General features: G+C 37.4%; 1 protein-coding gene across 2 annotated transcripts; it reads right to left on the bottom strand.

Annotated features, from left to right (window-relative positions):
• Positions 1-5,797: 5,797 nt before the first annotated feature.
• On the bottom strand, positions 5,798-17,740 carry LOC133765697 (UDP-glucuronosyltransferase 2B16-like). 2 transcript variants are annotated; one of them, XM_062199239.1, is made up of 6 exons: positions 17,000-17,740; positions 15,243-15,387; positions 11,193-11,324; positions 9,100-9,187; positions 7,751-7,970; positions 5,798-6,077 (listed from the first exon to the last, which is right to left on the bottom strand). In XM_062199239.1, exons 1-6 carry the CDS (start codon positions 17,725-17,727, stop codon positions 5,798-5,800), a joined length of 1,593 nt encoding a protein of 530 aa, XP_062055223.1. In that variant the 5' UTR covers positions 17,728-17,740. The 2 variants fall into 2 exon arrangements, with proteins under 2 accessions (XP_062055223.1, XP_062055222.1); XM_062199238.1 differs by having other exon boundaries at positions 15,243-15,391; positions 17,004-17,740.
• Between the last annotated feature and the right edge of the window lie 6,526 nt (positions 17,741-24,266).

Here is a 24,266-nt window from a genome sequence, read left to right as displayed (position 1 = left end):
TATTCAAGACCTTCCTAGACTGTGACTGGTTGACAACTACATGGTATTCTCCTAAAAGCTGAAATAAATTATAGACACACATTTATATAGTGAGTCATGAAAACTAAATAGGTGAAATGTTCATGCAAATGTCAAAACAAGTGCTGCCCAGGATGGAAAAATATATTTGCCTTCAATAATTTTTATGGAAATCTTAATCTATTGACCAGCATTGTTAGATGCATGGGATTTCAACATATGAGGAGAAAATTGAGTAAGATGAAATTTTCCAACTAGAGATGAAATGAATTAAATGTGGAAAACAGCGCCATATTAGGTTAAAGAGTTTGAATTATCTGAGGAGCAAATGTTCATGAATGAATGGACCTCAAGTGGAAAATTTATAATTGTATCAATGTACAGATATATGAATTGGATTGATGAAAGGATTCAGGCATAATTCCAAAGCCAATCTGCAATGCCATTGAGCAAGAATGGACAATACCTATAGCACTAAATTAATGAATAAAATTAAGAAAGTGAATCACTGTGGTTAGAATCCTGGCTCTGACTTTGAATATCTGTCATTGGTTCTTGCTGTTCATCAGCGTTGAAGGTTAAATGAAACTTCACAGGAATAGAAACTTAAGTGGTTATTGTGAGTCATAATGTATTGACTGGTATTATAATTTAAATAGTTTTTCATCATATGTTAGACTTATGTCATATGGTTGAGTTTTAGAAATTTTTCTTTTATTTTTCTTCCCCTTGGCATTGCTAATAGTATTCAACATTTTACTTTGAGATACTGAAGTCGCATTTATTTCTTCTGTTAAGAGGAATGTGTACTAACAGACAAGGAAGAAGAGTAAGAGAGGATGTGACCTACACACTCTACTGCAGAAAGTACTGTAGCATGACACTGTAGCATTAGCAATAAAACCAACCACTCTAATTATTTAAATAACCATGCACTGAACTTTTGACAGGTGGGCACTAATCCTGACACATTTTTATACAATAATAGGGAAAGAGTATAATGAAGCTACATGATGCATTTAAAAACAGGAACACTTTATTTTTTTCATTTCATTTTGAATGAAACTTCTAAATTATTCTCACATGTGAAAATATATACATTCATTTCAAAAAGTGCTTATAAACCTATTATAAAATTGACCTCAAATGAGGGCAAAGATAAAATACCAACAAATTATAAAATGCTTGAATGGGACAAATCTGAATATGGTAAAATAAAGTTAAAAGATCATAATTCACAAAAAATGCCTAATAGACAAAATATCAATTTCCATTCAGTATAGTACATTCATCAAATGAGTTAATCCTGTCTGGGGCCATGGCTCACTTGGCTAATCCACCGCCTGCGGCGCTGGCATCCCAGGTTCTAGTCTCCGTTGCGGCGCTGATATTATTCCTGGTTGCTCCTCTTCCAGTCCAGCTCTCTGCTGTGGCCCAGGAGGGCAGCAGAGGATGGCCCAAGTACTTGAGTCCCTGCACCCGCATGGGAGACTGGAAGGAATACCCGGATCCTGGTTTCAGATGGGCGCAGCGCTGGTGTTGGCGACCATTAGGGGAGTGAAACAATGTAAGGCACACATTTCTCTCTCTCTCTCTCTCTCTCTCTCTCACTGTCTAACTCTGCTGGCAAAAAAATTTAAAAAAATTTAAAAAATAAAAAAAAATGACTCAACCTTTTCTCTTCATTTCCCCTATAAAAGAAATAGAATGTGTAAAAGCACGACAATATCCACCAGTTATTAGTAGATGAGGGAACTCCTTGAATAGATCCTTGTAAGAAACCATTTTAAAACATGTCTTTGGGTAGGAATCAAATGAGACACAAACCTTAACACAAGGACTAAGATTTTGTCACTCTAAAATGTGAAGTGACCTGCTTTAAAAATTAAGACAGAAATGTGTGTGGTGCAGCAGTTAAGTCATTGCTAAGACATTTACATACTATACTAGAATGCTTCTTGAGTCTTTGCTCCCTCACTTCTTATCCAGCTTCTTGCTAATGTTCCTCCTGGGAAGTAGCAGGCAAGGACTACAGAACTTACGTCTCTGCCTCCCAAATGGGAGCCTTTATTGAGTTCTGGATACATGGCTTTGGCCTGGACAAACAGTGAGCTTTACAGGTAATTTAGCTAAATGAAATGACAGATGTATCTTCATACGTCTCTCTCTCAATAACTTTGCGATATTGAATAATACCCTATAAACATTTCTCCTTTGTCAACTGAATGAATGATAGGGTTCGGCAGCAGAGGACAATGGAGTGACACTGAAAGATGGTATAGGCAGGAAGTGACAACTTTCCAAGACTCCACTTTGTAAATTCATAGTGATTGCTGAGTTTTAAGGACATGTATGTTAGAGAATATACTGAAGAGCATAAAGAATATAAAGACTACAAGAATCAAATTTCTTTGTATTATAGATTAACATATGTAATATATATTCATGAGTAATATTGATATGACTTTTCCATTAAGAAACATTGCAATCTGCATGACAATTAATTGACAATACTCATACTTATTCTTTAGTCTCTGAAACAGATGGTCTAACCTTCACTTATGATTTTCAAGATGACATTTACTATTACCTGACTTTTGTATCTTAACTCCAATGTGATGCTTATTAAATTTATCCGTTTAAGCAGCATATTTCATAATACATTCATCAGGTGGTATTAAAGATGAAGGAGGTCATATAAAGTCTGTTATTGTACATGGTAACTTAGAGTACCCATATCTATATATGAAAGCTGCAAGAATCAATCATGAAGAAATGAATGCACAAAGAATATTGCCGTATTGGAATTTATTTTATAATGACTTCTATGATTCTCCATCAAGTGTTATTTCAAATGTACATATTTTCCTAAATATGTGTATGAATTTTTAGGTATGTGAAAAGAAGTCTAACAATTATACAGATGCAACAATGCTTTTATCTTTCATGAGTAAGCATAGATTTATATATCTTACTATAACAATTGTGAACAACATCAGTTTTGGCAAAGACATTAATGCATTTTCAGTACATGAAGAAAAGAGAAGTAGGTATTTTGATTTGCAAGCACACGCAGATCATGTCTCAGATTAAAGTAATATTGTCTCAGATTAATGGGTATATATAGCATTTTATTTCCTTCCTTTAAAGAATATAGTAAAGTATATAAGCATCACTGATGGATAACTTCTCCATCTCTTGTATTTTACTTTTTTAATGCACACTTTTATTTCTTAAAGCTTATTTATTTTCATTAACTTAAAAGAAATAGAGATATGTGCTGAAATCTTCGATCCACATGTGTCCACAATATCCAGGACTCAGCCAGGCTAAAGCTAGAAGCCCAGAACTCTGAGTTTCACAATGAGTGGCAGGGGCCCAAGCTCGTGAGCTGTCATTTGTTGCCTCTCCAGATGCATGCCATCATGCAGGAAGCTTCATTAGGAGCACGTCAGGAGCGTCTTGAACTCTCAAGTGCTGGCTGAAACCATTGCATGGGAAAATCTGCCCTAACATGTTGCTTTTAAATATTCAAAGTTTAATTAAAATATCCATTGCCTATTTATTTTCTTAGCAGAATTATAATTAATTTTATTGGAAATCATTGCTAAGAATAATCTTGTATAGAAAAGTTCTGTAAAACTTTTTTTTAATATTTAAAAAATGATAGATCTTTCTTCAATCTATTTAAATATATTTCTTGTAAGGCAAAGCCATGGCCCTAACTGGTTTTCTGTTTTCTATGTTTGGTTAGAAATCTGTAGCTATTGTCTAAAAGCTATACTTACAAATATGGAAGACAAGATTTGGAGATTTTTGGTCATTTAAACTGCTCTCTACAGAATGGGCTTTAAAAATTGCTACACATATTTGACTTTTTATTCCACCTACCATTTACTTTCCTACATATTAGGAGTGACGAATATAAAAAATAACGTAAATTTCTGGTTTTCATGAGGTAGTAGGTTAAGCTTGTATTTGTGGTGCCGGCATCCTATGTGGACACTGGTTCAAGTTCCGGCAGCTCCACTTCCAATCTACTTCTGTATGATGGTAAGCGATAGAAGCTGGCCAATTACTTGGGCACCTACACTCACGTGAGATACCTGGAAGAAGCTCCTGGTGCATGGCTTCGGATCGCTTCAGCCCCAATCATTGGAGCAATCTGAGAAGTGAACCAGCAGATTGAAGATCTCTCTCTCTCGCTCGCTCTCATTCTCTCTCTCTCTCTGTCCCTCTCTGCCTGTACTCTGCCTCTCAAGTAAATAAATAAAATCTTTTAAAACATTTTACTTGAAAAGACAAGGGTAAGAAATGGAAGCTCTGAAGGCAGTATTGTGGCATAACAGCTTAAGCCTCCACCTAGAATGCTGGCATCCAAAACAGGTGCCAGTGTGAGTCCTGGCTGATCCACTCTGATTCTTCTCCCTGGTAATGCACCTGGGAAGTAAGTGAAAGATCACTCAAGTCCTTGGGCCCCTGAACCACGTGGGAGATCCAGAAGAATCTCCTGTCTCTTGGCCCCAGTCTGGCCTAGTCCTACCTGTTTTAGCCATCTGGGAAACGAAGCAGTTTATCCCAAATTCTCTGAAAATGTGCCTTTCAAATAAATGAAAATGAATACTTTAAAAAAGGAAGACTGGAGACCTTGTTTTAGGAGGTACAGAAACTTTAGCAGTAAATTCCAGAATCACTGGACCAAACTTGCTAGGCCTGTGTTGCCATTGTACACTACAGGTAATCAGAATCTATATTTATTTCCTGCCTTACTATCTAAGGTAGAGAGGACCTTTAAATAAAGGGAGAATTGTTACTCAAGAATATGCAAAGCCTCATGTGGAAAATGTCTTTCTTCTTCCCAATCAATTATTTTACAATATTGCAGAAATTTACTGAGTCACAATTTTGGGCAAACCAAAGTTTTTGACTAAACAACAAGATTACATAAAGATATGCTTTGTATTTCATGATAAAAAGAAAGGTAAACTTCATTTAGATCAAAAATTTGACAACTTGTGCTTAGGGACTTCACCAAGTCTAGCCTGTCATCCACCTGCACTGGGTCATGAGTTAGATCCTCAAAGGTAAACCCACAGTACATGCTTACTGTTTGCATAAGAAAACTCAATACCGCTAACCTGCAAACTACATTGTCTAGCCCACCTTATCAAACCGCTTCTACTAATTTTACACTTCTTTCTTCTGAGTTTTCTATTCATAGAAATTTGAGTATTCCCATTTGTTTCACCTTTTTTTTTTTTACTACAAGATTTTCTCTTTTCATTCTTTTGAAAACCAATCATTCTTATACTAGTTGAAGTAGAGTACACTTTGTCATGCTGTCACTCTTCCATTTTAAAGAAGTCAGGATAAAATCTGTATTAACAGCTATAACAAGGATCAGGCTATATTTCCTTCAGCAAGTACACTATAGGCTACTTGATGGAATTGTGTCAGTAGATGACGATTCTGAAAATGGACACAAAATCTTGAGAACTCTTCTGAAAGCAATAGTCCAATGTCCCAGTGAGTCTCATTTCTTCAAATATATTAAAATAAGCTAATAATCCAGCATGAAAATTGACCTATCCATGAATACCTAACGATAGAATGGTGCATTTCCTTATTGCTTAGTCAAGAAGCAACATTCTGATAAATCTGGCAGGCACAAATCTCCTAAACTGTGTAGGAATACTGGACTCACGTGCATCCTTTATGGTTGAGTTAGTGGCACGATGTCACATATTGGCTACTTACTAGTCCTAAGTCTGAAAGAGCTCTACTCTCGCTTTTTCTTCTTTCCTGTCATAAAAAGCTTTTGATAAACAAGCAACCAAAATTTTATGACAACGTAAGTAGTGATTGTCACACAAGCCAGCAGGAACCCAATCACGTCCAAGCAGTGGTACTGGTACCAGGTGAGGTCATGGGCTGCAACCCGAAGGTGTTTGGCTCCTTTGTGGCGCATGACAAACTCGATCCAGAAGACTGCTCGGTCCAGGGGCTTCATGGGCTGATCATGGTGAATTCTTGATAACTTCATGACATTCTCTTTATAGCTAAAGAAAAATCAATTTATAAACTTAAAGAATATAAGATATAAAAGTATATATACTTATATATCTAAATATAAACCTACAGAATGCACCATAAAAATGGGTATGTGAAATTTTTATACAGACGGTAAAATGAATGTTGCAAAAAAGAGTAGGAGGAAAAAATCTTTTCTTCAGTAAACATTACAGAGATCTGAGTTTCCTCATTGGAAACTGTTGGATGTACAGTGTCACAAAATGTGCTGAGAGGTTGGCAGAGAACAGTATTTCTAACTTTCAAACCTAGGAGTTGGAATCACTTAATTCTTAAAGGTAAAGAAAACAAAAAATGACAATAACAGCAACAATAATATTCATTTGATACCGAATTCTTGGAAGAATCTGTAAACTATGGGTTACAGATTTGATTTACTCTAGATAGTGAATAGTATGAAAATTTAGAGATAGCAGGCAAGTAATTAATAAGCTCAGGTGCATCTGGGAAAAATTAATAAAGAGTTGTTATCAATCAGGAATTTGTCTCAGACTAATCCAAAATTAGTGCATTAACATTAATTTGTGATTGTATGAAATTGAATTGCCTTCCTTTGGAGCCTTATACTGACTCTTATTTTCCCTTTATCTCCTCTTGAATTTTCTAAGCTTTTCATTGTTAAATGGATCTTTCTTACCTGATTCTTCGAATTAAAAATTGTTAAAATTTAGAATATTTGACTTATTCTTATCATATACTAAACCAGCAGTAAATGTTTTCGATTATTACAATTTGTCTTGTTGTTAAGGTTGTGATTCAGTTTCTGGAGAGTTCTGAAGTAACTAGGAAGTTGTTCCTGTCGTTACAATGATCAAGAACTAATGGAAAAGGCAAAAGGATGTCTGTGGGGAGTGTGGCCCTCCATGTCCAAATCACAACTTACGGTGTCTTGGTTCATCAGCAATGAACTGCATTGAAAACAACTTCCACTCATGTTATTTTTAAAATACAAAAGGAAAACTCCTTTCACAAGGAATATATATAGAGCTGTGGAAATTTATTGGGAAAATTTATGATGAATGGGTCACATAATATATGTGGAAAAGTAGTATAATGTGTGCCAAACATCATACGTGGTCAAGTTTTTAGTTAATTTAGAAATTCACTTCAGCTGCAGTACTACATCTATGAAGAATGTATGAGAATATGTAAGAGAAAGATAAATTTCTTTTGGGAAAAAGACAAAACAGGTGTACTGATGCTTAGCTCTTCAGGTTGAACAACAGCTGTAAAAAATGAAGTCTAGCTATTTTTAAAAGCTAAGGGTCATTGTGATACTATCAAGGAAACATTCCCTAGAAAAACTTTGCATTCACGTTTACATCATTGTGTAATCAAAGGAGGAAAATACATTCCAAACATTATTGATATCATGATACAGTGCTAATATTAATCAACACTATCTATATAATGAAATGATTTGAGAAGCATTTCTTATTACACTTATTTTGAGTATTGGACCAGATTATTCTAATGTATCTTTTCAGGTAAATTACTTGTTTATTTTGTAATTCAACAAATCAGATGACTGCTTTCCAATATTAAAAAGAGCTATAGTCAAAATAGTGGTCATTTTCAGAATCATTCAGTCCTCAAGTGAAAACTTATCAAATCAGTTTTTTTTCTAAAGAGCAATACTCACGAGGAATCATTAATGACTGTCTTCATGGCATCGATCAAATCTGCACTTGACATTGTTTTCCAGTCCAATCTAACAGCTGCTCCCTTGGCCCTCATGTGGGCAAGGTTATCATGTTGCTCCCCAAACAAAGGGAGGCCCACCATAGGAATGCCATGGTGGATGGCCTCATAGATGCCATTGGCTCCACCATGAGTTACAAAAGCTTTGGTTTTTGGATGACCTGGAATTGAGAGGTTTTCAGTAAAGTTATTAATGGTAAGTTTGAGAAATAAAATAAGAAACAGAATGTGGGGCACTAAAAGGGCTGGTGATGTCTAGACCACAGGTTATGAATAAAGATGAGACAGTGTTTTAATGCTTAGAGATCAAGAGGAAGAGGTTCCCCAATCTACTGAAGAGGTCACTAAAGGCCACATGGGAAGGTACTATGATTTGAACTAAAACCTGGGAAAGAAAATAGCAAGCAGGAATGAAAGATACATTGTTAATGAAAAAGTTTTCTTATGCCAAAAAACCCCCCTTCAAGTCAATGCTAGAATGTTTTCTCTTAAAGCAGTAGTCCATTCACTGAGAATGATATATAAGATTTACAACACAGCAGGTAATCCTACAATTGAATTGCTGGAATCTCAGGAGAGCACACATGTAATCCTCAAATGCATTCTCATTTCCTGAGAGATTTGCTGAGATTTTCCCACAGAAAATGTGGAACAATTCATAACAACATGTATATTATTTTTCAGTGGCATTTCAAACCACTGTCTTCTGGGAAACAACAGATGTAGTGACAAAAATGGGAGACAACCTCAAAAACAATTATTATTTTTAAAATGTTGATTTATCTGAAAGACATAAGGAGAGAATGAGTGAGTATATGGGAGACAAAAAGAGAACTAGAGATCATCCCTATACTGTTTTACTCCTCAACTGCCTACAAGAACAGGGTCTGGGCAAGGCAAAGCCAAGCAGACTCAATCCCAGGTATGATTGTGGATTACTGTCAGCCAAGGATTTACGCCATCTCCTGCTACCTGCCGTGGTGCACATGGACAGAAAGCTGGATCCTAGCAGTAGCAATAAGGATGCAAATGTCCCAAATGACTTTTTAACCTCTGTAACAAATTCTCTTCCAGCAAGAAATTAGTAAGAAATTCTAGGGATGTGAGGAATTTCTGCATATTGAATGTCCACTGATTTGGTTCATTGTACTCCCTAGAACTAGAAAAGAAGCATGAAGACATTTGGTTGACTGCTGAGTGTTTCCATAATAAAGGATCATCAGCTTTCTGTTGAACCACTGTCTTTCAACTTGTTACTCATGTTTATGGAATTTGTCCTCCATGTCTTACCAAGAAGGTCATTCTGAGGGATCCACTGATAGAGCCTGGTATTAGGTCCTAAGGTATCAGGTTTCTTGCCATCAAATCTCCAAAGAACCTATTGGGTGAAGAAAATACCTATTTTTTGAGTTGAATTTCAAAGAAGAACAACTTGGATTCAAGGAGGCTTAGAGATAACCGAGTTAAATGCCTAACATGTGAAAGCTAAGTAAGGGAGTCAGAAGAGAGTAAGTAGAGAGAACTACTAAAAGATGAAGATGAGTAGAATACAAACATTTCCTACATATTTGTACATTCACACTGACATGAAACATAATCATTCTGTTTCACATACACTGCCTTATTCATGTGAGATAATGAGAGACAAAAGCCAGTGTTTAAGAAACTGTTACAATGTCATAATTCTACTGCAATAATTGGAATTTATTCCCTGTATTGTACATGTTGATATACATGAATTGCCAGGTTGGATTCCTCTTCTAAGTGTAATGTCAGCCATTTCAATTGCAATCATAAAATAAAAGTCTACATCTATCCAGTGTTCATTAGAAATTCCTTTTTAATCTGACATGTATTAATTCCCAAAAAGTTAATGCATGCAGTAAGTTGTTTGTGAGAAATAAATTAATTCTGCTTTGGACTACCTTTTGTTTTTTTATTTTATGTTACAACTTCTTAAGCACTATTTCTTGGAAACTGTTTAAGGCAAACCACTTAAAACCATTTGTTTGATTATTTTCATTTACAGTAGTTCACTAATTGCTGCTGTTGTTAGATCATTTCCATGCCCAGCACCAAAACAAAGTGCTGACTTTGGAATCTCCACGCAATCTCAAAAAGTGAAGCACAATCCACAAGTATTTAATTTCAGTTTGCTTTGTGAATGTCAAACATAATTTCAGGTGTGAATCTAATGCGGTAGAAGCACTGTCCTGTCCAGCCACACATTGTGATGCACTGGGTCCACCTTCAGGAAAGATCTATCTGCACTTTCTCCCTTACATCTTCCTGGTTCAGACACAACCAGGGCTCCAATTAAAGGGCAGGTTGTTTTCTTCCCTTTTTCTACATATACTGGACTGTATTGAATCTTTAGTTTAAGTCCTGGTTTTTCCATATCTAGGTAGATTCTGAAACATCACCATGAGAGGACCTAGTACAAAACTAGGGGAAGTAAAGAGTGGTGGATTACATGGAAACTCGAAACTGCAAGTAGCACATCAGATTTTTTTAACAAAGTATATTTATTGCTCATGTATTAGCTCAGTTATCAATTGTACTTCATTTCCTTTCTAGTAATGAAGTACTTGTACTTGTGAAAATTTACCTGCTGAAAAACAAGTAAGTTTCAAGAAAGGTCAGTTAGAAAGTTTCAAGAAAGGTCAGTTTCTTGGAAATTGCAACTTAGCAAATAACAGGGAATACCAGTTTGGAAACCCCCCTTGTGCAATGGTTAAGATAAGTAAAACTGATGTGTACTGAGATAAGCAGGACTGCTGTATACTAAGATAAGTGAAATTACTGTAAACAAAAACCCCATTCCCCTTTGTATTCACTTGCTAAAGATAATTTTTTGGTTTTTGCCTTTAAATACTGCCTGTAACCCTCGTCCAGTACCTCACTCTCTCAGGAGGGAGAGGTCCGTTTTGCGCAAAATGTAAATAAACCGCCTCTTGTGCTTGCATAGCCGGTGTCCGGAGTCTGAATTTCTGGGTCCCCAGGGTGCTGCCCAGGACCCGGCCAGCTTTGGGTCCTTCAGTAACATCTTTAGTGCAGATTTAGATTCAGCAATCGTGCAGAATAAAGAACCAAATGATACTGCAGTTTGATGGCAATGCCATGATGATAACAAAGCTGCACACTGCACCTCTTAAAAATGCTTTTTTCTGTTCAAATACTAAATCCAAGCATAATTTTGTTAAAGCATTCTCTGAGCTACTGTTGCACATCTCACAGAGAGTTATTTGTATACTGATATCTGACAAATATCCCAACATTCATAACAGTTTAGCTCTCATACAGGAAGCTTCTCTCTCCAATCCCATTACAGTGTTTAAGAAGCGCATTCAGGAGTTGTGCCCTATTAGTACACTTTTTCTTACCTTTTGTGGCAGCTGGGCCAGGGCTAATGCAATCACATTGGCCCTTTCCTCTGTCATGTTGCTGACCATGGACCCCAGGGAAAACACCACCACTCCCTCTTCCCCAGAGCTCTGCACAAAGGCTTCCATCTCCTGTGAAGAAAGGAGTTGTTCCATCACAAAAGGGCAGCAGCACAACAAACACCAGAGAAAGGATTGGTGCAATCAACTAAGGAGAGAAAGGGGAACCTTATCAGAAATCATTGTAGTGGTCATTGTGATAAAATAGTTGACAAAATGTTCCATCTTAGCCATTGCTAATTATTCAGATGTTCATGTTGTCTACAGTCACATTCTTGTGCTTTCCTTGTCCTAGATTTCTTTATGTTGTGAAATTGAAAGCAGGGGACCCATGTACATTATAAGAAACAAATGTAGAGAATGATAATATAGTTTACATTCTTTTCTCATAGAGAATAAAATCTGATTTCACTTAAATTCTTGGCTTCTGTTTCTAGCTAAATTTCCTCTTATGGTTCATTAAATATTTTTCAGGGTTTTTGTTAAAGCAATTATATTAATGTGATTTTATAAATGAACTTATGTAACCATTCTTACTATGAAGTTTATGTTATTGTCAATCATTATTTTTACAAATCACTGCTGCAATCATTGACTTTGCACATCCTAGTTACTTCTCTCAGTATAGTTTCATTCTACTATCTTATAAATATAAATGTTATTAACATTTAACTAACTTTGAGTCTGACTAATTTCTTATTTCTTGTTCTAAATGTACAATTATTACCTGGAATTTGATAGGCAGAGGAAAAGCAAGTTGCGTGGAATATGAACACTATGTTTGAGGTAAAAGAAGAGAAGCTTCAAAACTTGGAGTTGTATTCATGTCTTGTTGGTGCAATGGAATAACAGCAGGTATTATCACTAGCTATCATGACAGAATTAATTGTCCTGCTTTTTGTGTTTTGCTCCACATTCCTCCTCCTTAGTTAGGCCTCTGTCCCTTTCCTTTTTTGCAAATCAGGAAATCATTAAGGGAAGAGATACATTTTATAAACTCTCACTAATAATGTCTCAGCATTTGACCTGTGAATTGTACCATATACAGATAAAACATTTGCATTCAAAATTGGTATTGTATCTTAACCACTTACCATTAAATATGTGATGCTATAATAGGAAGAATGATAGTATCTCTTAGGAGTGGACATAGTATATCCATAAAGATTACTTACTTTCTATGAATTTTTTTAGAATGTGGTATGAGTTTAACATAGATTAAATTCTCATGTTTCTATATGAAGAATGCCATCCTATATGCTGGCATAAGTTTATATCAAATATAAACCAGAAGTTATTTGCAGATACAAGTATCAGGTCATTCAAAATGCAGAGGGTGTTTCCCCAGCTCTCATTCTGTGTGGCAGCTGTGAACCAACGCCCAGGCTGCCCAGAATGTTTTACAGAGATAACCTCTTGTTCTTGGTAGACAGTAGAACAAACCTCAGATAATGCAAGCCACTCCTTTAACAATATATGAATTCTTCTGGTTCTCAATGAGGAATGATGTCAGGCAGTGGTGAAAATAAGAAGCATTGGATTTGGATGCTAACATTTTTGAGGCCATCCCTCTTGCTCATCTGATGGCCAAAAGTATATATTCACAGGAAAAATAGTCTAGCTTATCTCTCTTCTCTGTGACTTTTCTGGACGCTGCAATTTAATTCTGTTTAAAATCATTGCCTATTGAGTTAGATATGTAAAAAGTGCCTGGTGTATTTTGACAATTAATTCTACTAATAATAACAGCAAAAGCAGCAATAACGAAAATAATCAATGTTAATTCTGGATTGCTGACATAAGTAACAAAAGTTTTTCTTTTTTACAGTGGACATATAAATTGTATACATAAACTTAGGGCTCATTGTATTATTTTGCTAGATAAATACATTATATTATGTTAGTCAGGGAAACCATACCTATTTCATCAAACATTTATTACTTTTTTAAGTTGAAAAATTGAAAAATACATTCTTCTACATTTTTTTAGAAAAATATGTAATGCCTTCCTGTTATGGCTACTCACCATACTACAGAATGGAACAACAGCATTTTCCACGCCTATATACCTATAATTTGGTTCTTGTTAACCAACGTTACCCCATGTCTCCACATCTTGGACTCTCTAGCCTCTAACAACTACCAGTCCCTTACCAGCATCTTGGAGATGAACTTGTTAGATCATACATAGGGGTTATGTCATGCAGAACTTGTCTCTCTGTGATTGGTCTATTTCATTTTGCATAAGACCTCCAGTCGCATCATGTAGTGTAATATTCAACTGATTATCTGTCTTATTGGATTTCCTTAGGTTTTCAGAGATACCTTTGTTAGGTAGGAATCAGTTATGAGCTTATGTGTGTGTAAGAGGCCTAAAGAGAAGACATCTATATCCAGTGTATACTGCATCTCAAGGTCATCCCAATGGTGTTTCAGAGGCAGCCCAGAGTTCACATCCTGCCCTGCCCCCTTCTACCTGATAACCTGCCAGGTAGAGGTTCCCACCCCATCTGCCTGACAATATTCCACAATCTCCCAGGTGCAGCCCAGTATCTGCATCTCAAACACCCTGCCCCCTTCCTCCTGTCTGATAACATTTATATCCATAAAGTCCTTTTTGTCAGACCTTCAAAAGAAAAGTTTTTCTATTTACAACAAAAAAGCCCTTTGTTCCAAGAGGAGCAGAGGTGGGGAAGCAAGACCCATCTCCTTAAAAACCCCTACCTCAACTGGACTGCACTCTCAGCTCTCTGCATCTTTGCTGAGCTGCCCGCCTGGCCTGGTCAGGTGTAATCTCTCAACTCAACATGTAACCTCCCTCCTTTCTCCTCCCTAGCCTCTCAGGCTCTGTCAGGACAGGTGCCCATCCATCCTTACAGATGTTCCTTGTATAATAAACCTTGATATTTTACCTCCCACTACTCTCTGTCTCACGCCTGAATTCTTTCTTGCGCAAAGACAAGAACCCTGCAATTTCTCTGGTAAAACCTTAACTGTTTTTGATGTACTAACAGTTTTTCCAAGCATCAAACATGGGGCACTGTTATTATTATAAATCACTAATAATCATATTTATGAATAGTGTGGTCTAGTTCTCCATCCTGTAGCCTGCCTGAACTCTTAGAATCATCTCCTTAATTCTCATCCCTTCCACAGTCATCACATACTTCTTCAATCAAATCCCGTGACTATATCTTGACGTCTGCATCTTGAATATTAACTAATTAAGATTTTGATGAAAGGGAATCTGATGCTCTCTGTAGGTCAAATTCTTTTCTCTGGTTCCCTACCAAAATATTATGATGTATTTTAAGCTCCCTCATACTACGTGGTACCACATTACCTGTTTTGTCAAATCAATCTCTTTATTCAACTTCTTTTCTAAACCATTTTTGTTTTTGCTACTGTTTGTCTTTCTATCTGATTCTCCCCTCATCTTTAGCTTGTCCATGTACACATTCAAATACAGTTTATTATCAGTGACTGTGGGACAGTTTCTATGACCTCTCCTGGATTTTTTTTAAAAGTGTGGTTTTCCCTTTATCAAGACATTGCCATCATTTTTATTGTCTGTTTTTCCAAAGAGAATGCAAAGTGTTGAGAAGAACACAAACGGTCTGCATGTTTTTCCATATATTTCCAGCCCTTGCCTGCCTTGTATCTTAAACACTTTTTACATATATCCTGAATTAATATCAAATATCCTGTATGTTGATAAGAAATGTCCTAATAGAAATGACTCTATTGTAAAAGTTTCCTACATGTGATGTAATTGAAATGTATGAGAGGATTTCCAAAATCATGGAAATGTCCCTTACATTCTAATTCAGCTATTCCAAGTTTTTTCCAGTCCTTTTGTTAGAGTTTCTGGCTGGCAGAGAGTATAATCCCACTTCCAATATATTTTCCTTTCAATCAGACGCTCTACATGAAAACTGAAGAGTAATTTACAATGTAAGTGAAATAGGAAAGCAGCAGGAACATATTTACCTTGGGCAGAGGTTGGGCAGGTTTGCAGTGGAGCCCTCCAACAAATTCAACATTTGGCAGGAGTGGGCGAGGAAACTCCAAATCCCAATAGCTTTGAATGAGCCATATTTCAGCTCTCCCCACTAGCTCAGAGAATGTAACAGGTCTTCCTGAATAGAGGGAAAATCAGGAAAAGGCAGGGTAAGGAGAGAATTGTTATATGAAGTATATCATGTAACTAAATGGAGTGAAGCAGTCAATGATGTATAATGCATCTGTACAGAGATAAAGCAATTATCTAAGTATATATACTATGTACCATGCATTTTTACAAATTTGATACCTGCAAAAAGGTCTCTAATGTCAACTGCATAGCCACAATTCTTGTCATTAAATTAGGCCACTATAGAGTTAAACACCCATTGTTTACTTGTTAATGTTAGGAGAGTAGCATATTCAATAGAGAACAACTGTTTTATTTGTTGAGTCAAGATATTCTGCAGTAATCATGAACAGGATTTTTCCCAGAAGAGGTACTCAGTCCTGTTTCCAGAGTCTGCCAAGCTGATTCTTGATCCTTGATCTCTAGGTGAACTGGGAAATGGGTTTTTGTTGTTGTTGTTGTTGTGTTGTTGCTATTTGGAGTGAACATATCTTTTACCTACTTCTGTTTTTGGTTCACTTTATTGCCTATTAGTATCGATTTAATGAAATTTATATAGAAATATTACCAAATATGGCCGGCACCGTGGCTCAACAGGCTAATCCTCCGCCTTGCGGCGCCGGCACACCGGGTTCTAGTCCCGGTCGGGGCACCGATCCTGTCCCGGTTGCCCCTCTTCCAGGCCAGCTCTCTGCTGTGGCCAGGGAGTGCAGTGGAGGATGGCCCAAGTCCTTGGGCCCTGCACCCCATGGGAGACCAGGATAAGCACCTGGCTCCTGCCATCGGATCAGTGCGGTGTGCCGGCCACAGCGCGCCTACCGCGGCGGCCATTGGAGGGTGAACCAACGGCAAAAGGAAGACCTTTCTCTCTGTCTCTCTCTCTCACTGTCCACTCTGCCTGTCAAAAAAAAAATTACCAAATATCACAAGTAAATGTGTTTACAGTTTGGAAAACAGACTTTGTTCACTCTTATTTTGAATCTCTTTTATAAACATGGAAAAACTAGTTAAAGCAGATTAATAACATATATGTCTAATTTCCACAAAATCTTAGGCCATACACAGATACATTTAAAGACTTAAGGAAGCAATGTGGCAACATTACAAACCTCGATTTACATGTTTTCTGTCTTTTAAAAATCTATCACCAAAAGTGAATGGCCATTTTAGGTAATATGGAAACTGTATTGTAAGTTTAAGAGAAGCAACAGACCTACCCAGAAAAAAATTAATTTCCTCAAAGTCACATAGATAGTTATCATAGAAATGTGTGTAATAAAATCTACATGTCTTCATTCATCAACAAAATTGTCCACCGATTTTTACAACTGACAAACTCTGAGAAAATGGACATAGTAGTGTTTAGAGAAATCCTCAGTGCTTCCTTGGTAGTTGTGCATCCTCCTGTAATGTTCCATGCAAGAAATGAATCAACAGCATCTATCTAAACCTCTAATGTAACCCTTATGAAACATTTGTGATACTATAAAATTTTTTCTAATATCATTTCATTTCTTCACCTATAAAAAATAAATTCTTTAGATTTTCCATTCATGAAAGTTCACCTAAAAAGTAACAGGAAACTCCAGATCTCATCAGCAACCTAAAACATGACTTACCTAGAACTTCACTGCAAAACTGATCCCACCTCTTCACATTAAACATTTGGAACCAAAAGTCAAAATAAAGCATCCATAGCATGTTTTGTACCCTCTCCATGAATGTCATTTGTCCACTTAAATCTGACATAATAACAGGCACATAGGAAGGAGGAAACAGAAGTCCTCCACTATACTTCTCATAGGTGTAGCCAGGAGTGAAGCGGAGACTGTACACAAGGGGTGTGTTCAGTAGCTCAGCCAGCAGCTCACCACAGGGAGCAAATGGGTCTGCAAGAACAACATCAAACCTTGATTCCTGTAGCTTTGTCATGATTTTCTTGTTCAACACCAAGTCTTTGCAGATATTTTCATGAACATCAGAATATTCAAAGAATAATTTTTGCAGTAGTGGGAAATATTCCCAATATGCATCTCTTGACACATCATTTATAAGTGTACTAATCCTATGCAAGAGAAAAGCTTGGATTTCATCTTTAGTGTAAGATGTGTGGAAAGTTTCAAAGTGAATTCCCGATTCATTGTTGCTATCAATTAAAATAGAAGCAGAAGATCTCAGAACAGTTACTGCATGGCCTCGCTGCACAAGTGCATCCAGGATTGTCTTCATATTCATCCAGTGGCTGTAGTCCATGGACCACACCAGCACCTTCCCACAACTCCCAGAGCTGAAGCAGCAACTCAGCTGTAGCAGCAGCAGAAGTGAGACACATCTCCTGGACATCCTGGTGAAATGCAATGTTTCCTTGCCACTTGCTCTTCCTTTCTTTTGCTCCTTATGATGTTATCCAAGAAGAAATTTAACACATATTTAAAATAAAACTTGCACTGGTTAAAATAAATAGATGATATGAGCAACCAGAGCTTGTTAACCAGGATGGCAGGCAGAAAAGCAAAATTAGATAGTGTTGTGTTCAAGTGAGAGCTTTATATACTCTCTTATGGTTAAGTGATTCATCCTGCCCTAAGGCATAGCCCTTGGTATGCAAGATAACTGCGCTATGTAAGGGATTTTAGAAGAGTTCCCAAAGCAATTTCAAGTGAAGGGACTTGTGTCTGGAATCTCCCTGTCAGTGAAGCAGAGATAAAATAATCATGCAGCTGATCCTCATTTCTTGGATAACACGATTCAAGGATGTTCTTCGTAAAAATTTCTTTAAATAGAATTCAAATATATGCAAGTATCAATTAAAAATGTGAAATTCATTATTTCATAGAAAATTCACACGAATGCTCCATTGTTGAACAGCTTCTCACCAACAAGCAGCCTTCTACTTCGTTACAATTTAGTATTCCTTCTGTCCAAGGCAGTCACTAACTTATGTTTCTATTGACTTGCATAATTGGTCTTTTCGTGTAAATACATCATACAGCACATGGAGGCAACAGCATGGGCAACTTCTCTGTGAAAGACATCCAACTTGAAGAGTAAATTGCTAACCTACAGTCCTCAGTCTCTGAGTGAAGGCAATGGACATCAGTAGGCAAGGACTGTGGGGAGTTAGAATTCCAGTGTGCTATGCTTGATTAGAATCCCTCCTTGTGATGAGAATATTGCTGGATGAAAGCAAGAAGACTTTACTTTCTCACACTTCTCTAGAATTAACTTTTGAAGCTTAGAGTAGGGCTATTGTGAAAAAAGGAGAATTCAAACCCTCTATTGGGTAACAGGGGCTATGGCTGCCATCACAGCATTCAACTGGGAGCTATGGGGAGAGGTAGCCTGCTGGTCCAGGCTGCATCTACCTGCAGCAGACTTCTGTGACTATGGGCTAGGAATCTGGGAGAGGAAGCAAGTAAGATGTTAAATGATGCAGGCCACTCACTATTTTTTGTTTGTTTGTTTGTTTGTTTTGTTTTGTTTTGCTTTGCTTTGTTTTGCTTTACTTTATTATCAAATCTTGAATCATTCCTCTTTCCCTTTTTCTCAGAAGTATGTCTTTAAGAAAATTCAATCATTGTGTTTTTAAATCATTTCCAGCACTTTTTCTTGCTTCAGTTCACGGACATCATTTGCTGCCTTTTGAGTACTGGTTTTTCTTGTAAACTATATTTCCATGCACATAAAATTTGTGCAAATTTTGGTTTTTAATATGATTGAAATTTTAATAACCTATTGAATTCATGTATTCATAGATATTTCAAAATGTGAATACATATATTAATAACCAGATCCAAGTATTTCTACTAGATCACATGCCAGCTATCAGGTCATTTCAAGTATTCTGATTCATACTGACTGATTGCTAGTATAATATATCATCTTTGAGCTTGCACTCAATTTTGATCAGTTCACTTTTATTTGGGTATTATGTTTAGTCTTAAATTATCTTTGTTGATTTGCCATTAGTGTATTTGGTTATGTTTTATATTTTGATCATATATGTATAGATGTATTGAGTTAAATATGTCAGTCTAAATGTGAAGGGGAAATGCAGTAAATAGAGATGACCTTTGCAATATAAATATACTTCTCATTTTAAAGCTAAATTTGTATTTTAAATAAAATATTACAAAGATATATACAGATGACTTAAAATATCATGGTATGATAAAGGTATACATGTGAAAAGATGAAATTTACATTGTTAAATTATCACATATATAACCTCACATACTATTTTTGGTGGTGAGAACATTTAAAATTTACTCCTTGCAAATGTGTAAATACATTATTATTAATTATAGTCACCATTTTATGTAAATTGATCTTTTTTTGACAGGCAGTGTTAGACAGTGAGAGAGAGAGAGAGAGAGACAGAGAGAAAGGTCTTCCTTTTTCCGTTGGTTCACCCCCCAAGTGGCCCCTATTGTCCGGCACTTTGCAGCAGGCATGATGGGCCAATCCAAAGCCAGGAGCCAGGTGCTTCCTCCTGGTCTCCCATGCGAGTGCAGGGCCCAAGGACCTGGACCATCCTCCACTGCACTCCTGGGCCACAGCACAGAGCTGGACTGGAAGAGGGGCAACTGGGACAGAATCCAGCGCCCCGACCGGGACTAGAACCCAGGGTGCCGGCACCGTAGGCAGAGGATTAGCCTAGTGAGTCGCAGCGCCGGCTGCAAATTGATCCTTAAAATGTATTTTCCTCTCCATATAAAACGTTTACCCTTTGAATAATGTGTCTTCATTCTAGTCTTTGAATCTACAAACTGGAAAGGTTTAGCTGAGAACCATGAATGAGATCAAGTGGTCTTGGTCTTCCTGTGCCTGAGTTATTTCATTAGGATAATATCCTCCAGCTTTTCCATATTGTCATAAGTAAATTTATTATCAAGCCCCTTCCATCAGGTTCTATTTGCCTCTCAATCAGAAAACTTAATTGTAGCTTAGACAGCACCTTTCTTAGCTCCTCTAATAATGACTCTGTCCTTTGTTCTAGACCCTGTCTAGTGCACTTGGGCCTCATTCCTTTGTAATCATAACCTCTACTCTACCACCAATGGCTCTACTCCCAACCTGTGTGTACTGATGGTCCTCTTCCCCACTTAATGCTGTATAATTGTTCAAACCTGGTAAATGCCACTCTTAGGATCATTGGTTACTATCCTCACTCTGTCTTTTATGACCTTGTCTAAATATGATCAGAGTCGGTAAACTTGGAAGGCTTCCATGGCCTTGGCAACTCATGACGACAGCCTAGGGTGGTTACTGGCGCCATACACTAGAGTGTCAATTTGTTGGGTCAACAACAGGAGCCACTGTGCACTTGCTCCTCATGTGGGATCACTGTCCTTAATGTGCTGTACATTTTGATTTAATGCTATAACTAGTACTCAAACAGTATGTTTCACTTTGTGTTTCTATGTGGGTGCAAACTGTTGAAATCTTTATACTAAATTGATCTTCTGTATATAAAGAGAATTGAAAATGAATCTTGATGTGAATGGAAGGGGAGAGGGAGCGGGAGAGGGGAGGGTTGTGGGTGGGAGGGAAGTTATGGGAGGGGGAAGCCATTGTAATCCATAAGCTGTACACTGGAAATTTATATTCATTAAATAAAAGTTAAAAATAAAATAAAATAAAATAAAATAAAATAAAGAAAAAAATTATTTATTTGAGGAATAATTAATTGTTTATTTGAGGAACAGAGTTATTGAAAATGGATTACCCAAAGGAAATTAAATTGGCAAACAAAAAAGCTGTCTGCACCCTAATGTTTATTGCAGCTCAATTCACAATAGCTAAGACATGGAATCAACCTAAATGCCCATCAACAGTACACTGGATAAAGAAATTATGGGACATATACTCTATAGAATACTATACAGCAATAAAAACAATGAAATCCGGTCATTTGCAACAAAGTGGTGGAATCTGGAAAACATCATGCTGAGTGAAATAAGCCAGTCCCAAAGGGACAAATATCATATGTACTCACTGATTGGTGACAACTAACTGAGCACCAAAAAGGAAACCTGTTGAAGTGAAATGGACACTATGATAAACAGTGACTTGATCAGCCCTTGTCCTGATGTTGAGGAACAACTTATTACTTTATTCCTTTTAGTATTTTTTCATTCTACTTAATACCATTGGTTGAACTCTTTAATTAACACACAATTATGCTTAGGTGTTCAAATTTAACTGAAAAGTGATCCCTGTTAAACATAAGAGTGGGAAATAGAGAGAGAGAGGAGATGTACAGTTTGGCACATGCTCAATTGGACTTACACCTATTGGTAGAGTTAGAAAATTGCCAAGGGATTCAATTTAATCCCATCAAGGTGGCCTGTACCAATGCCATCTCACTACTCAAAGTGATCAGTTTCAGTTCATAATTGATCATAATGATATGATTAAATGTCAAAGGGATCCCATAAACAAGACTAGTGTCTGTTAACACTAGCTGATCGAATTAAAAAGCACAGAGCAATCCACCATGGGAAGCAGGATACACAGCAGACTCATAGTGTGGCAGATGTCCTAAACAGCACTCTAGCCTCAGAATCAGCCCTCAAGGCATTCGGATCTGGCTAAAAAGATCATGAGAGTATTTCAGGCATGAAGAGCCAAGCCATTGTGGCAAAAAATAAATTACCTAGATGAAAGATCTCTATGAGTGAGATTCCAGCGGAAAGAATGAGCCATCAAAGAAGGATGTACCATCCTCAGAAGGGAGGAGAGAATTTCCACTTTGACTATGGCCTTGTGTAAATAAGATTGGAGTTTATGAATTCAAGAGGCTTCCATAGCTTGGCAGTTAATGAAAAGAGACTTGGCTGATTACTGATGTCATAAATAAGAATGTCAATTGTTAATTCAGAGGCCCAGGCCTCTATCTCTTCACATGGGGTATATCCTAAGGGAGGTGTGAACCTCCTAGGGGAAGGCACTCTGTTGACTTTCATTACTTGGCTGGCCTGGGAGGAGAGCTGGCCAGGTAAAGACAGGGGGCATCTCTAACAAGAAATTTACAGTTCTGCCTGCAATGTTGCTGACCCTACTTGACCATCCCCTCAGCTGCAGTGGTCACTTTGGAAGTTGGGCTGAGTGAAGGGCTTTTCAGCTTAGAGCCAATAAGATCTGTGGCTCTGACCTGGGCATCCTTTGACTCCAGGGCAGGTCCATTTCCAGTGATCCTACTCTTGGCAGAGCTGCCAGGGCTCTTCACAAGCTGACTTCTGTTGAAGCCCAGGCTTACCATATTGAAAGCCACTGCAGTGGACTGGCCTGTTGGGTCTCCTTGAGGGCAGATCACTGTACAGATCAGCCATTAATAGGTCTGCCACCCATTGCTTCTGATGCCTAGCTTTCTTTTCCTCCTGGTTTGTGTTAAAGCAGACCAGAGGATGCAAGTCAAGGGAGTGCCCAAGTCCCATCTCTAATCTTCGGTGGCCTGAACTACAAGTCTATAGTCACAGGCATGTTCTGTAGTAGTTTTTCTAAGGTAGACAATGCCCATGAGGAAAATTATATTCTCACTTTAAAACTTTCTTTCCCTTTTGTCTGAAAGGGAGGTTTTTTCTACTTACTGTATACTTCGCTGATGGCGAAGTGAATCTAGCTATGAGATTATTATTTAAGTTCTTATTTTGGCTATGCTATTACAGAAAAATGTTAGCCATCTCTTTTATGAGGTCTAAAGATTAAATTGTGCGTCCTACAGATGCCTTTATAATAGAATTAGTTTCCTACCTTGAAGAGAATAGAGAAATGAAAGAACAAGTTGGGCTTAGAATAGAGAAATGAGGGAGCAAGTCCTAGATCGCTTGCTGACAATAGCAATATCACATGAATACTTAGCAAACCGTTTCAACCATTAGATAACAACTTAAGAAAACATTTACCAGAAGGTCCAATGCCTTCTATAAATACCTAAAGCCCACCAGATTATTATCAAGCCCCTTCTATCAGGTTCTATTTGCCTCTCAATCAGAAAACTTAATTGTAGCTTAGACAGCACCTTTCTTAGCTCCTCTAATAATGACTCTGTCCTTTGTCCTAGACCCTGTCTAGTGCACTTGGGCCTCATTCCTTTGTAATCATAACCTCTACTCTACCACCAATGGCTCTACTCCCAACCTGTGTGTACTGATGGTCCTCTTCCCCACTTAATGCTCTATAATTGTGCAGACCTGGTAAATGCCACTCTTAGGATCATTGGTTACTATCCTCACTCTGTCTTTTATGACCTTGTCTAAATATGATCAGAGTCAGCAAACTTGGAAGGCTTCCATAGCCTTGGCAACTCATGACGAGAGCCTAGGGTGGTTACTGGCGCCATAAACGAGAGTGTCAATTTGTTGGGTCAACAACAGGAGCCACTGTGCACTTGCTCCTCATGTGGGATCACTGTCCTTAATGTGCTGTACATTTTGATTTAATGCTATAACTAGTACTCAAACAGTATGTTTCACTTTGTGTTTCTATGTGGGTGCAAACTGTTGAAATCTTTATACTAAATTGATCTTCTGTATATAAAGAGAATTGAAAATGAATCTTGATGCGAATGGAAGGGGAGAGGGAGTGGGAGAGGGGAGGGTTGCGGGTGGGAGGGAAGTTATGGGAGGGGGAAGCCATTGTAATCCATAAGCTGTACACTGGAAATTTATATTCATTAAATAAAAGTTAAAAAAAAAGAATGTCAATTGTTAAATCAACAACAGGAGTCACTGTAACTTGCTCCCCATGTAGGATCTCTGTCCTTAATGTGTTGTACTGTGCAAACTAATGGTAAAACCACTACTCAAACAGTACTTTACACTTTTTGTGTCTCTGTGGGTGCAGTCTGTTGAAATCTTTACTTAGTATATACTAAGTTG

This window comes from Lepus europaeus, chromosome 8, assembly GCF_033115175.1.
Source record: "Lepus europaeus isolate LE1 chromosome 8, mLepTim1.pri, whole genome shotgun sequence".
NCBI lineage: Eukaryota > Metazoa > Chordata > Mammalia > Lagomorpha > Leporidae > Lepus > Lepus europaeus.
This window is presented reverse-complemented; position numbering and strand designations above follow the sequence as displayed.